This window comes from Plenodomus lingam (assembly GCF_022343315.1).
Source record: "Plenodomus lingam strain CAN1 chromosome Unknown contig_26, whole genome shotgun sequence".
In the NCBI taxonomy this organism is placed as follows: Eukaryota; Fungi; Ascomycota; class Dothideomycetes; order Pleosporales; family Leptosphaeriaceae; genus Plenodomus; species Plenodomus lingam.
In genome coordinates this window covers 560388-574325 of record NW_027093941.1, presented here as the reverse complement: position 1 = coordinate 574325, position 13938 = coordinate 560388, and the positions used below count along the sequence as shown (strand labels likewise).

The window sequence follows — 13938 nt, the reverse complement described above, 5'->3', positions numbered from 1 at the left end:
GTCATGACCTCTTAAACGCCGTCCCATGCGCCGACTTCCAAAGTCCTCTGAGAGACTGCTTGACTATGCGCCAGTCACTGGTGTGGCAAGGGGCGGTCGAGTTCTGTCCGGGCGAAGGACGATTTGATTCGTATGTCGTGACCGAGCTCGCCGTAGTTGTACGCGTGTCGCCGCCGCGGCTCGATGACGAGCATGCCGAAATTACGCTATCGGTTTTGAGGCCCACAGGAGTCTTGTCATTGGTTCGCTCGCGCGATGTCACCATTTCCTGAGGCCTCGCGCAACCCTAATCAATGCCATGCTGTCTCTTGAGCTTTTCCAAGTTTTCCTGGCGTTCTGCGAGGTCATTCGCTGCTTTGAGCATCTTATCTGGCTGGTGATATAGTACTAGGTAAGGTCAGTGCGATTGAAAATCCCGTGGAAGGCAAAGGGCCATACCGACGAGATATCGATTTTGAAAGTTGAAGCCGTTGAGCTTGTCGCAAGCCGACTTTGCGTCCATTACGTCTTCATAGACAACAAAGGCTGTGCCCTTGGTATTGTTGGCGATGCCCTGGCGGATTTGGCTGCATCAATGTCAGTTAGGCAGGCCAGAGTAGGTATGCAACAGCATGTGAAGGCATGGGCCGAGGGGTCAACTTACCGTACCGGGCCGAACTTGCCAAAGAGATCAAAGAGTTCCTCTGGCGTGACGTTGAAACTGCGGCCATGGTCAGTACAGGTCATGGTCCCTATCGCGCATCAACTCACCTCAAGTTCTTTACGAAGAGAGCTCTTCAAGGACAAGACAGGTTAGCGGACGGAAATCAAAGCTGAAACGAGCATGCGGCGCACGAGAGCAGCCTCGTGGCCAGGCGCGCCATGGCAAAGTGGGAGCTTACCGATTGACCTCGGGAGCAAGCTTGCCACCTCTACTCATACTTTGGCGACGGCGGTGTATGTGTGGTTGAAGATGAGGCTTCGAGATGGGCGATCGGAAGAACGGGTGGGTGGGCGTGGTTGGGGTTGGTGATGAGGCAACATGGGGTATCGCACATGGGCGTAACGAACTCGACTGGGGAATGGTCTTGGCACGCCATGTCGTCACGTGTGGCCGTTAGCCGTTGTTCTGCCGGGTTGGTTTTGGAGGTCAGGTACGTACAAGCAAGCGTAGCTACACTGATAGAGTGGCATATTACTTATTACTCGATGAAAAAGTACACAACCATTAGGGCTGGCCACTACATGATGTTCTTAGACGTGGGAGCATGACAGCAGGCGACCTGAAGTGAGATATGTGCCTGTTAGAGTTGTGGAGTGGTTCACAACGGCCACTACCTATCTACCATGGATGCGGATGACTGGGTACAGAGAAACACTGGCAAAAGAAAGACATTGGCTTAGAAACATGTTATATGCTGGTGAAGAAGGTGTCGACTGGGTACAAAGTAAGTGGAAGCCATCCTGGATGAAATGAGGGCCGCATTGTTCTATGTATTCTATGTACCGGTAAGGTACATGGCAGCGCATGGAATGGCTTTGAGTACGGTAGGTACCTACCGTCGGGTAGCGATAGATACCTATATGATGTATATGATGGATGGTACCTACAAGTTCGCCAATGATAGGTAGAACAGCCCGAAGAAAACAAGAGATTCAGTTTGTGAATTGTAGTCCAACCCACGCCACTATCGTGCCTCTGCTTGCGCAAACCAGCCCATTGCGCATGGCTTGCTGTCCTGTGCGCGCGCTGCCCTCGCCCGGAGCAACGTCCAATCCCTAGTGTCGCGCGAAGTGCTAGTAGGTACCCTACTACCCATCTACTTACTGTACTACCACCACCCTCTCTTCTGGCCGGCCGCTCATACCAACTTCCCCCCACCCACCCCCGACTTTGCTCCCAACCCTCCGCAACACACGGCCGCCCACGCAGCACACGACATAGATTGCGCTTCTATTGCAGCTGGCCCGCCGCGCGACTGTCGCTTCAGCTCAGGACATGCCCGCGCCCGCCGGCTCCACATACTCGCACAGCGCTGCGGCTCCATAGCTACAGCCCTTGCCAGCAGTCACCACCTGCCCTCGAAACCACCCCCGAGGCCACCACAACACCCTCCCGCGCCATGAGGCGCATCTCTTCCTTCAAGGCGCAGTACAGGCAGACGGCGACGCGCGCCCCTACGCCGCCGCCGCCCGTCTATGAGCCGCTGTCGCCGGTCCTGGCTGCTACGAAGCCTCCGAGGCCTCACCCCGCAGGCCACGTCCAGACGGCCACCATGTACAGCATCAACTACACCAATGGTGCCGCCTCTATCACGCCTACCGTCACAGAGAAGGCCGGGGTGCGCATGCCCCTCAGCTCGTCGGTGATGCCGCTGGACGCATCATTGGGGTCCGCCGCGGCGCCGCCGCAACCACCTCCGCACCATACATTGGCCCAGACAGAACCCATTGAGGCGTTGGCAGACGCTGCCATTACTTCATCACAGCAGCAGCAGCCTCCTTGTGTGGAGCCTCGAAGACATGCAGTACCCGCTCCACACGCCGCCTCGTCGCCCACGCCCACGCACACACACACGGCGGCCGCCCACGCATCCAGCTCAAGCATGCCACCACACTCGTTTGCTCCCGATACCAACTATGCGCTGCATGAGCGGCCTGCCAAACGAGCGCGCTCCGAATTGTATGCCTCGCCGCATCACGGGCAGCCGCAGTCGAGACCGGCGACTAGTCACATTCCAGGCTCGGCCTACCACGTCAACCACATGGTGGACGGCGGCATGCGCATCCACCAAGATAACAGTCCATCCGCCCCACAGCAGAGCCGGGGCGGCGAGGACAGGATCTCCGACGCCCAACTGCTCCTCGACTTCTTCACCGTCTCCGCCCACACCGCGAAAACACCACCCTCGACAGCAAAGCGGTGGAGCCTCCCCAACGCCCCAGAACTTGCACACCCGGCGCAACCAATGTTTGAGCCCATCAGCCCCAATGCGGCGGCGCCCTCGTCATCTGAACTTTGCTTTCCGTCCCCACACGCTCCCCAGCCAGCACAACAGGCTCCCGCGGCGCCTCACCCTACGCTCACCGAACCCGAGTCCGCCCAGGCTGCACAAACACACACTCCGCCTGAAGACCCGCCCCTGAGCCTACTGCAACCTGGCCTGGCCGAGGGCGCCGCGCCATTAGACGAGCCCAAGAAAAAACATCAGGGTTGGCCAAAGGGCAAGCCGCGGGGGCCTCGCAGTACGCCTTCGACTAGCAAGCGGAAGCGGGCCACGCCAAAGCCAAAGGGCGCGTCTTCTGGGAGCGCCTCGGGCCCCCCCAGCCAGCTCGAGTCACCGCAGAGCCTTGCAGCAGACCAGCTAGTAGCTACCTCTACCAATGCTGCTCCGCTCTTGTCGTTGGAGGACGGTCCGACCCCAGTTGCTAGCTCACAAGCTCGTCGTCACTCCTTCTCTGGTCCACGCCTGGCATTGCCTGATTGTCGCGCCTCCTCTGCTTACTTGCGCGCACAGTCACTTCCACTGGGGGCCAAGGAGGCCACTCCAACACCGGTGCACACCTTGCGCCATCGCGCGAAAAAGGCTACTGTGGAGCAACCGGACCTGATTTGCGCTGCATGCAAATCCTCGGAATCCGAAATCAAAGTAGGCGACGGCGAGCAATGGATCGGCTGTGATGGCTGTAAGGAATGGTATCACTATGCATGTGCAGGCTTCAGCAGCGAGCGAGAGGTACGGGACGTAAACAAATTCTACTGCGAGCAGTGTAGACCCAAGTTTGGTGCAACGACAAGTAGGTCTACCGACGCTATTTCCGGTTGCAGTTCTAATATGGTCCAGAGGTTCGTAAATCCATCAGAGCCCACACAGCCGTTGATTACGCCGGCTTGAATGAAGGCGTCCTAAAAACCTCAGACGACAACCCCGAGCACCACTACATCTCGGCATTCAAGAATGGCGACATCGAGTTCGTCCCAGAGACCTTCGCACGTATCCCAGCAGAACTGATTACGGCCGACTTCCTCGAGAAATCCAATGGCTTCAAGGAGCCCATATTGACACCGGCTTCTCTCAACTCACCATCGAGAGATGCAGGAGATGAGGTGATCTCCTCAGAACCGAACGGGAATACACAAATCTTTGAGTATACATTCGATTCGACCTTCGAGACCGAGACGGTGCCCGACGATGGACAAGACAGCCTAGACATGGTCATCCCAAAAGGATTGACAGTCCGCCGCGTAGCTGAGCTGTATGGCGCCAACGAGCCTGTGCCGGTGATCGACGTCAAGGCGCAAGAAGGCGAAGGCAAGAAGTGGACAATGGGCAAGTGGGCCGACTACTACGAGCAGCAAGGTGAAAAGCCGGTGCGCAACGTTATCAGCCTCGAGGTTTCACGCAGTAGGTTAGGGAAGCTCATTCGCCGCCCCAAGGCCGTTCGTGACATGGACCTCCAGGATGCAGTCTGGCGGGCAGACGATAAATTTGCTCCGCCGCCAGTTCAATTTTATTGCCTCATGTCTGTCGCAGACTGCTTCACCGACTTCCATATCGATTTTGGCGGCTCGTCCGTCTACTACCATATCGTGAAAGGCAGAAAAGTCTTCTTCTTTATTCCGCCCACTAAACAGAATCTCAAGAAGTACGAGGACTGGTGTTTGTCGCCCAATCAAGGGCATGAATGGCTTGGCAAGCAGGTCAAGGAATGTTATCGAGTGGATCTTCACCCAGGGGATACCATGTTGATACCGTCCGGCTGGATCCATGCTGTCTGGACGCCAGAAGATAGCCTCGTAATTGGAGGTAACTTTTTGACGCGGATTCACTATGGCATGCAAATCAAGGTCCTGGAAATCGAGAAGAACACAAAAGTCGCGTCGCAATTTCGATATCCGTTCTTCCAGAAGATCATGTGGCTGGCAGCCATCAAATATCTCCAGGAGGATCCCGTGCCTGAGCCGGTGCAGCAGCTACTTCAGAATAGTGAAAAGTTTGAGCGATCTGTTCCCATATACTGCGAGCCTGATCGTTTCGGACACAATTCCCATCTTGGCGCAGCCACGTACAACAGACGATACTACTCAAAACATGAACTAGAGGGCTTGACCGATCTATTGAACTACATATGGAGGACCGTTCTGATCACCGAAGGCAAACTTGATGTGCCCCAGAGGACAAAAGCCGCAGTTCAGAAATCTATTCCCAAAGGTCATGGTGAGCCACTTATGCTGGCGCGACAATTGGCAATGTGGATCGCGTGGAAGCGTGGCAACGAGACTATTCCCACCTGGGCCCTGTCAAATGCTCTTCTGCCAGAAGTTGCGGAAAGCGAAAAGAAGCTGAGCGCAGCACAGGTGAGGAAATTGGAGCGAGAGACCTTGAATGAAGCCCTAAGGGCAACAGCAGAGCGATCATCAGCTCGGATACGGGCCTCTGATGTCGTGAAAGACCCTACACCTCCAGATGTTGAGAACATTGGGACCTTTGACGATATGACGCCTTCTTCCGTGGGCCCTTTGATTGGCTTCCTTCGGCCATCCGCAAGTAACCCGCACATTACTACGCCCAAAACATCTCAACTGGGGCCAAAGCGAGTGGCTTGTGATGCATGTCGTAAACGACGTATCCGCTGCAAACACAAGGACGAACTCATTGATACATCGAAACCGGGTATGCACACCATTGACCTGTCAGGTTCGTACGGCATCTCAGTCAAGCGACGACTTAGTGACCACTCGGTTACTGAAAGCCTGGCCAACTCAGTCCATGGCCCTGTCAATGGAGGCCCGATTATGGCTGACGTGAACGGCGATCCATATGCCCTGAAGTCTGGTAGGGTCAAGGCTTGTGCCGACTGTCGGAAAAGCAAGGTGAGAGCACATGAGTGTGCATGCGACCAGAGATCCAACTAATGCTATCAGCGACGTTGTATCCATGATGAATACGGCAATGTCGACCCTATAAAGGCAAACGAAGTCCCGATACCGAGGGGATCAGCATCCAAGAAGCGTCGAGTGAGTGACGAGGATCGATCATCTACGGCGAAGCGAATGAAACACGAGTCCTCATATGATGAAGAGTACATGAATGGCAACTTGCACACACGACACTCGCTTCCCAACCAATACAGCAGGGGCTCATTCTCTCTTCAAGATATCGCCTACTCGGCTCAACAGGCGCTCGAGCAGAGTCCCGAGGACAATCTTGTCCCCGTCGATCCGGCTCTTCATGCTTACACAAATGGGGTTTACAACGGCGACTACACGCATATGAGCGCTGCGTATCCCTCAAATGGTGACAGTGTCATGTCATCGGTTGAGTATCAGGCAGACGAAGGCATGCTCATGGATGGCATTGAGCTCCATGGCCATAACAGTGAGCCTCATGGACCCAGCATAGAGCCTCTGACCCCTGGTCCACTTGCGGCCGCCAGCAAGGGCCAGATACAAAGCCATGCTCATTCGCCAAAAGCTCTCATTCGGAGTCAGGAACTTCGTCACCCTTCGTCATCCATTTCGCCTCGGCATGTTACTGCCGCTTCTCCCACAGCTGACCCCTACCAATCCTACCTGACCTCTCCCGCTTTGAACAACTACAACACTTTCACCACAAATTCCGACTTTCCGCCTCCACCCATCACGCCCGTAGCCAATTCCTTGAGGTCAGTGCGCTACCCCAACTCTTCGGGGCCAAAACCACGGCGCACCCCCTCTCGCGGCGGCAGGGGAAGCAAAACGCCAAAGTCAACGTCAGGCGGTCGGCGCACAGACAGCAAAGATGGTATCAAATTCGAGTATGGGCTCGCGGTGGGCATGGCGGGCATGATTGATCCGAACCTCGATCAGGCTAGTATCAATCTTATCAAACAATTGCAACAGGAAGACCTGGGGCTGCGTAGGAGGAGCCGGTGATTTGGATCTATTTCTCATCATGCTCATACTCTTTTTCCCCCCCTCTCTCACCTCTCTCTCTCCGATGCGCACATACACGCGTCCACACTACGTTCGTAGTATATCGCACGATTTTCTCCTGTTTATCATACTCAATCGCTCTCAGTCTTCACGATAGCATTTTTTTGTTGCGCGACATATTCATTTTAGTCATAGGGGCGTTTTGGCATTTAATCGCGCGGGAAGAGCCGTCCAGGCATTTTTCGGGGCGTATGGGGTCTTTTGCATTGTTCTGTGGTTGTTTTTATACCCATGCACTGGGATAGTGTATATTGCTACTCTTTCCCTTCCTTGCTCACTTTACTATGTCTGGCTTAGGACTCTGGCTTTTGGCGCGGCGTTTTGATAGGCTAGCATGCATGTGCGCTGTTAGTGCTTGGATGAGACCGCTAGTTGATAGTTACGCATCAGTCGTATACTAATGGAATCGAATATTGAAAGATTCTCTGTGGTCTATCGACTGATACCATGTTTACGTAGTTGTAATTGGGGGATCTGTTCAAGCAGGACGTCATAGGTTCAGGGGTCTAGTCCATAATGTTTCATTGGATACGTTCCATTCGTAGCTTGCCAGATAGAGGCATCGCAGCATTGATCTATACCTTGTTTCCCGATGGCTTTGCAATGAGGTAGCTCCGGGATTCCTACTAATCCAAATTGTCCTTGTATGCAGTCTACTCGAGTTCGCTGGTGACGTTGGAGAACTCGCCCTTGTTCAATTTGGTGTCCCAAAAGATGGGATTTGTGTCGTTGAAGCCATGCTTGACCCACCCATCCTCCTTGACATGGTACAAGTTGATGAAACCACCCGAATATGCATCTCTGTGTGTGGCGGCCAGGATACTCCGTCGACCCAGCTCGAGGGCCTCATCATCCTCCAAATCATACTTGTATGAGGCATCGAGAACACCGTATGCAAACGTCTGGCCGGAGCCTACGCAGAAGAGGTTGCCGGCGAGACGGGTACCGTCGCTGTCGATGTAGTACAGAGCGGGGCCTTCCTGAGGGGTGACGCCCGCGCACATGGTGCCCTGTTGACTCGTTAGTATGTGGTCGTGCCATGGAGCTTGTCCGGAACAGTAGAGCTCACCATGCTCAGGCCCATGCCCTTGTACGAGTAGACGAGGTTGGCGAGGATCTTGGAGGCGGCGGCGACGGAGATGCGGCGCTTGTGGCGGAGCTCGTGCAGGCGACATTGCATACCGAGATAGGCGAGCCAGTACTGGCAGTCGGCGGCACCACCAGCCATGGTGCCCAGTAGGCAGTTGTTGATCTCAATTACCTTCTTGACTGTCTGGCTAGCAATCCAATTGCCGGCCGTGGCGCGCGAGTCGGTGGCAACGATGATGCCTCCCTTGAAGCGGAAGGCGAGCGTCGTGGTACCGTGGGCGATTTTGATGGGGCAGTTGGGGTTGGAGTAGTCGTCTGTCATGGCTCGCAGCCACGATGCCGACTAGGATGATGTGCATTAGTACCAGTGCAGGAGACGAGGTGCCAGACTGCTGGCGAAGGTGAGGGACAAGTGGCTAGGGAGGAGGGGTGAAGGGTGAGGGACAAGGGAGAAAAGGCCAAGGGGCGCCTACCTGGGCGACGGGTGGCAGGGCAAACTTGAGGGACAGTTCGGGCATGCCACTGTGAAGCTCGAGCTGTTCGTCTGCTGTTTGGCCCTCCTCTGCGTACGCCGGCCGACTGTACTGGGCCACCAACGAGTCCATGGCTGCGGGGGGTCAGTGTGAGGCAAGAAACTCTGGGGGCAGGTTGGTAGAGAATGCGGAGGAGGTCGGCGGATGAAAGGATCGATCGTAGGAGGTGATCGAAGTGATGGTGGTGGTGGTGGTGGTGGTAGAGGAGAAGGAGGAGAAGAAAGAGAAATGGGTGTGGTGGGAAGGTTGTTGACGATATAGTCTACAATACAATCGAATCAATCAATCAATGACGGTCGTGTGGCTGTCTGTGACTGTAGGTACTTAGGTACAGTGCAAGCAAGCAAGCTCGGGGAAGCTACAATGCCAAGACCTGTGTCGCGGCCAGTGTTGCCTTTTGCACCTGCCAACAACCCCCACGCCTTCCCTTCCCCCCACGTCTGCCTTCCTTCCCCACACTAACCAACTGACTCTGTACAATGTCTCCTACCTACATCGTCACTGTCTTTCTTCCCTTCTTACATCCACCACTCAACAATAACAACAACAGCAAACATAGTAACAACGAGCATTATAGGGGGACATTTCTTCTTTCCATTCACCCACCCCTTGACAGGCCAAAGCTGCCTTTTCAACTCTTGCATTACTGACCACATCTACGTCAGACCGGCGCGGTCATTCACCACACAGCTCGCGTCACATGCACTCCGCCAAAGTCGACGTCATGCAAGACATGTCCTCAACCCACGCGCCCACTGAAAATCCTCACCGGCCTCAGTCATCCGTCCCCTCGGCCTCAATACATGTTCGCATGGCCTATATGCAGGCACCGTCAACACCATGCAGGCACCGCTTTTGCCCACTTTGTTTCATCTGCCCATCCTGCTCGCCACATGGTACGGCCCTCGTGCAGACCAAGTCCAGGCAGTGTGATGGTAGTGAATGATGCGCCTGCTCTATAGATAGTCATTGATCCGTTGTGCCCTCGTGGTGGGATAGGCGGAGCTGCTTTCCTATCATCGGTTGATCCTCTTCACATCCGAGATAAGTATCTGCCATTGCTCACTTTAGTGTCTGCATTCTTTTCAAATGCCCCGTTACGAATCTTCCTCCTATTTCTATTTTCCGCCATCGAGACCACCTTCTAGCTATATTCCGTCCTTTTCAGCATCGTCATATCATCGCCTAGCGCCTCCTTCTCGGTTGTATCGACTGCCCGCTCGCTTCAACTCTGACCTTGACATTAGCAGGCCCGAAGAGTCCAGGAGCCGACATGTGCTGGTTCACCCTTATACCAGCCAACAGCAAGAAAGTCAAACGCCATTCCTCCGATTCCTCCTGTGCAGAGGATCTCGTACGCGTTCATCACAAGTCAAATCCACGCTTCAGCAACATCAAGATCAAGATTCCGAGCAGTATTAGCATGGATCGCCAGAACGAACATCGGCAGCATAATCCACATGTGCGCCCTCATCCGCATCACCACCATCTCCCACACATACATCCGCTCCATCTTCATCCGATGCATGGCCCTCATCATCATCACCATCATCATCATCATGAGGCACCAGCAAACAAACTTCGTGGGCCAGGCCGAAAACGATCAGCCTCTCCTCCCTTTTCTCCGGACAACACAACCTGTCCATCACACTCACCGTCTCCTTCAACCGCTCTGCCTACACCGCGCGAGCCCGTGTACCGAACACAAATTATAGAGCCAACGACTGTCCGTGAGACCACCCGTGGAGCGCTGCGTGCTATGCAGTCAGACCGCCAGCAAAGCCGATTACGGAGGGTTGCTGGGTATGAGGTCCTGAGTAGGGACGTTCCGTGGCAGTGGGACTGTGTGAGTAGTACCGTGGGAGGCAGTAGTGTCGGAGGTGGAAAATGGATCAAGAGGAAGAGCCGTAGAGGCTTAAACTATCCGCCTTTTGGTAGTATTGAAAGATGGATGTAGCATTAACATCTTGACAGAGTGGCACCATGTATTCATATACATAATAAACCAGTTGAGACTACTCCTTCACGTGGCTGCAAAGGCAATTGGCAGAATAGAATGTTGAATAATGTGGCTACGTGCAGATCATCGTCAGATGGTGGGGGTATTTTTTCCAAAAAAAAAGCGACTACGATAACAGCGGGGTATGCTGTAAATACGACTGGTGTACAAAGGGCGGAAAACCATCCAAGCAAACAGTTAGCATGAATCTATGTTAGTGCTCGGGACGGCTGGAATCGATCGATTATCCAGTGACGAGCTTTCTGCCATCGCCAACGTCATTACGAAAAGACTACGTTACCAGAAGTGAAAACGCAACAAGCCATCTCTGTTCGTCACGCGTCTTGTGCGCTCTTTGGCAGCAACTTGCGCGGCATGTGTCTTTTGGCTAGAACCTGGATACCTGTCAACTCATGCCCTCCTCCCGTTTGTACTCCAAAGCTGTCGGGTGATTGACCCCGTCCCGTCCTGTGACGCATAAGATCCATTCGCTGCGTTACCCCAGTTCCCAATGCTACTGGTCCGCTTCGCTCGCGTAGGCTGCCGCGTAAGACTTGCGTTCACCTCTTTCCGACCTCCTACGTCTTTGAAGCCCAGAACTTCGGGGCGGTCGAGATCAAAGGGGTCCGATTGTCGGACGGTGCGGCCGCTGGACATGGCGGGTGTGAACATGCTGGTTGCAGGACGGCTGGGGCCTGGCTCCCCAAAGTATGTGTAGTGCGAGTCTCGCGTCGTAGATGTCGTAGTGATGGCATTGAAAGCTGGATAGGTAGCTGATGAAGGACGACGAGAATGTCCGGAGAGCCTTGCTTGTGTGGGAGCCAAAGGACTGACAGGATCTCTAAAGGGGTCCGTTGTATTGTGCAGCCAAAGTGTTGGCGGTGGGTGTGAGCCGAGTGCTGACAGGGCCGACACTGCAGATAGTGAACTCTTGTTGTGTTTGTGATGTGCGTTGGATTCGATGCTCCTTGGTCGTCCTTGTTCCATGGGATCATAGATTGAAGCGAAGGGGTCTCTCGGTACCTTGTCCGCCGTCGCTACAGGCACCTGCGGTGTAGCAGGGCCGCTTTGAGGATCTGGGTTGAGAAGGGAGAGGGTTGCCGGAGGTGCAGGATCTGCGAATGGATTTGCATAGTCTGAAGTACTTTTCCCCCGTTGATCGTCCATAGCACAAGGAAACCGATAGTTCGAAGAGATGCTGTTTTGCTCCTTTCGAAGTACCTTGCGCCCACTTTCCCTGCTAGATGTCGAGACTGGACGTCTTTCCACAAACATCCCAGATGATTCGCTCGAGGATCGCAGGCGACCGCCACTGTTGGTGGAGTACAACGAACTCACACTGTTGTGCATCGTGTGTCTTTGGTAGGTATTGCCCATAGGTCCGGACTTTTTACCCGTGAGCTTTGCGATCAAAACCCCACATGATGCGGCTATCGATCTCAAATTTTCAAGCAACACTGGCCCCTTACTATTCTTCTCCGTCCACCTAATTTCCTTTGACTTCCTCTTTCTAAGACAGAAGAAGAGAAGGCCTAGTAGCAATACCAAGCTAGCCACACCACCAACAACTCCTCCAACAATGCTCCCTATATCGGCGTTTCCTGACTTGGGTAAAGTAAGAGGCGCATCATTGTCGCCCCGATCAGGTTCTATTATGCCTGCAGGGTCATCCGTCGGGGTCAAATTTGCCACAGATGTTGTTCTTCCTGGCTGCTTGGCAGCCGGTAGGTTCGTATTCGATATTGGAGACTGTACACTAGTCGAACTGGAAGCCAGCGGGGCTGTGACGACAGGTGTGGGTCCATTTGAGGCAGCCGGAGCTGTGAACAACGGCGCTTGTGTTGAAGATATTTGCCGCGACAGACTGGTAGCTATGATGAATGAGTTAGAGTCTGTTGATGTTGGGATCAGGGGAGGTGCTGGTGTGGTAGTCACAGCAGCTTGCAACGACTCGGCCGTGGGACCAATTAGTTCCTGAGCCTGCGCGGGGACTGAGGATGATGCTTCTGCCACTGTTACACTTGAAGGCGGCACAGGCTCATTCCCAGGCGCAGTCGATGGCAGTGCAGCCGCTACTGCTTGATCTGAAGATGCCAGATCTGGCAGCTGGCTGACTGGCGCTGATGACGAAGGAAGTGCACTGCTCGTACCTGTGGCCGAAGACGCTGCAACCACTGTGGTAGTTGCACCATCTGTGGTGAGCACGACACTTGGTTGCTGGGGCAGTGTCGCGGTCGAAGGGGATACTGGCGAAGGGGATACTGGTGAAGGGGAAAATGGCGAGGCGGACAAGGACGAAGAGGATGATGGCGAAGGCGGTGGAGGTGGTGAAGGAGGAGGTGAAGGAGGAGAGGGAGCAAGAGGAGGAAGAGGAGGGGCATCAGCGGTGGTCTGCGTTTGGGACGTCTGTTGGACGGTTGTGGAGATTGTTAGTTCCGTTGCGGTGGCCGCCGTGGATTGTTCGGTGAGAGGTGTTGGAGTGGCCGCTGTTCGGGCCCGTGAACGTGTACAGCGCCGCCCATTAACCGTTGTGACCAACTCTTGAGGAGATGCCATGCATGCGACAGCTCGTGAAAGTAAGGCCGACGCGGGCTCAAAAAGGGAAGACAAACAAAGGAGAGTGCAGGCGCCGCGAGCGCTTTGAGCATATCAACGTTGGGAAATTGAAGTTTACCGCTATGTGATGTTGAACAATGGGTTAACAGACAGATGGGTTAGTACATGTTCGAAGAGCACCAGGCTGGTTGTCAATCGTTGGCATGAAGAAGTGCGCTTGTATGCTCCTGAAACGCGCATGGCCTCATGTGCCGCTTCGGCGAGCGCGCACAACGCATCTGAGGCGCGATAGGCTTCGCAGACCTGTACGACACCGCCATGGCCGTCTCAAGCGGGGACAAACAGGCTTCCGAGAGGGAGTGTTCAGTCGGTGTGGTGGGTGGGCTCGAGTCCCAGTTGGTGAGTGAGCTATGATACGGTAGTAGGTGATAGGGCAAGGTGCAGATGGATTGAAACGAGCGGCACGTGATGACTGGTTCCTCGTCCCGGTCCATGACCTACCGCGAGTGTGCGTGGAAGAAACAAAAGATCCTGCTCAAGTTTGACGACCTGTTGGGGCCATTGACGGCATGGGATTGCATGCTCGTCTTCTGTGTACTCGGGGGCGGGCATGCGGGCATATGGCACAGCAGACATGCTGGACCTGGACCTTACCGTACAGGGCTACCGTACCGCCATCGGCCTTTTGAGCCGAACAACACTTCCCTCTCCCGGATCCAAAGACATCCAGAAAAGACGCCTCTCTTCACTCGCGGAATATCCTCTGTCCCACTGCACAACTGTGCTGTCCATGATCACTGCGGGCC

At 54.5% G+C, this 13938-nt stretch overlaps 7 protein-coding genes across 7 annotated transcripts; 2 read left to right on the top strand and 5 right to left on the bottom strand.

Annotated features, from left to right (window-relative positions):
* Position 1: 1 nt before the first annotated feature.
* On the bottom strand, positions 2-265 carry IAQ61_006467 (uncharacterized protein; the record flags this gene model as incomplete). Its single annotated transcript, XM_066097194.1, has 1 exon — positions 2-265. One exon carries the CDS (start codon positions 263-265, stop codon positions 2-4), a length of 264 nt encoding a protein of 87 aa, XP_065952671.1.
* Positions 266-286: 21 nt separating this feature from the next.
* Positions 287-1108, bottom strand: IAQ61_006466 (uncharacterized protein; the record flags this gene model as incomplete). The annotated part of the gene is given in 5 exon segments (XM_066097193.1): positions 287-387; positions 439-566; positions 644-700; positions 882-911; positions 922-1108. The coding sequence occupies 5 exon segments, from the start codon at positions 1077-1079 to the stop codon at positions 287-289; spliced, it is 474 nt and encodes a 157-aa protein (XP_065952670.1). The 5' UTR covers positions 1080-1108.
* A 545-nt stretch (positions 1109-1653) lies between these two features.
* On the top strand, positions 1654-6895 carry IAQ61_006465 (uncharacterized protein; the record flags this gene model as incomplete). The annotated part of the gene is made up of 4 exons (XM_003845301.2): positions 1654-1779; positions 2046-3777; positions 3825-5854; positions 5906-6895. Coding segments are annotated over 4 exons (4878 nt in total), but the record flags the coding sequence as incomplete, so codon positions are not given.
* Positions 6896-7608: 713 nt separating this feature from the next.
* Positions 7609-8649, bottom strand: PRE2 (Proteasome subunit beta type-5; the record flags this gene model as incomplete). The annotated part of the gene is made up of 3 exons (XM_003845300.1): positions 7609-7965; positions 8025-8387; positions 8518-8649. The coding sequence occupies 3 exons, from the start codon at positions 8647-8649 to the stop codon at positions 7609-7611; spliced, it is 852 nt and encodes a 283-aa protein (XP_003845348.1).
* A 768-nt stretch (positions 8650-9417) lies between these two features.
* On the top strand, positions 9418-9999 carry IAQ61_006463 (uncharacterized protein; the record flags this gene model as incomplete). Its single annotated transcript, XM_066097192.1, has 2 exons — positions 9418-9473; positions 9828-9999. The coding sequence occupies 2 exons, from the start codon at positions 9418-9420 to the stop codon at positions 9997-9999; spliced, it is 228 nt and encodes a 75-aa protein (XP_065952669.1).
* On the bottom strand, positions 9996-10223 carry IAQ61_006462 (uncharacterized protein; the record flags this gene model as incomplete). Its single annotated transcript, XM_066097191.1, has 1 exon — positions 9996-10223. One exon carries the CDS (start codon positions 10221-10223, stop codon positions 9996-9998), a length of 228 nt encoding a protein of 75 aa, XP_065952668.1.
* A 764-nt stretch (positions 10224-10987) lies between these two features.
* On the bottom strand, positions 10988-13132 carry IAQ61_006461 (uncharacterized protein; the record flags this gene model as incomplete). Its single annotated transcript, XM_003845298.2, has 1 exon — positions 10988-13132. One exon carries the CDS (start codon positions 13130-13132, stop codon positions 10988-10990), a length of 2145 nt encoding a protein of 714 aa, XP_003845346.1.
* Positions 13133-13938: the final 806 nt, after the last annotated feature.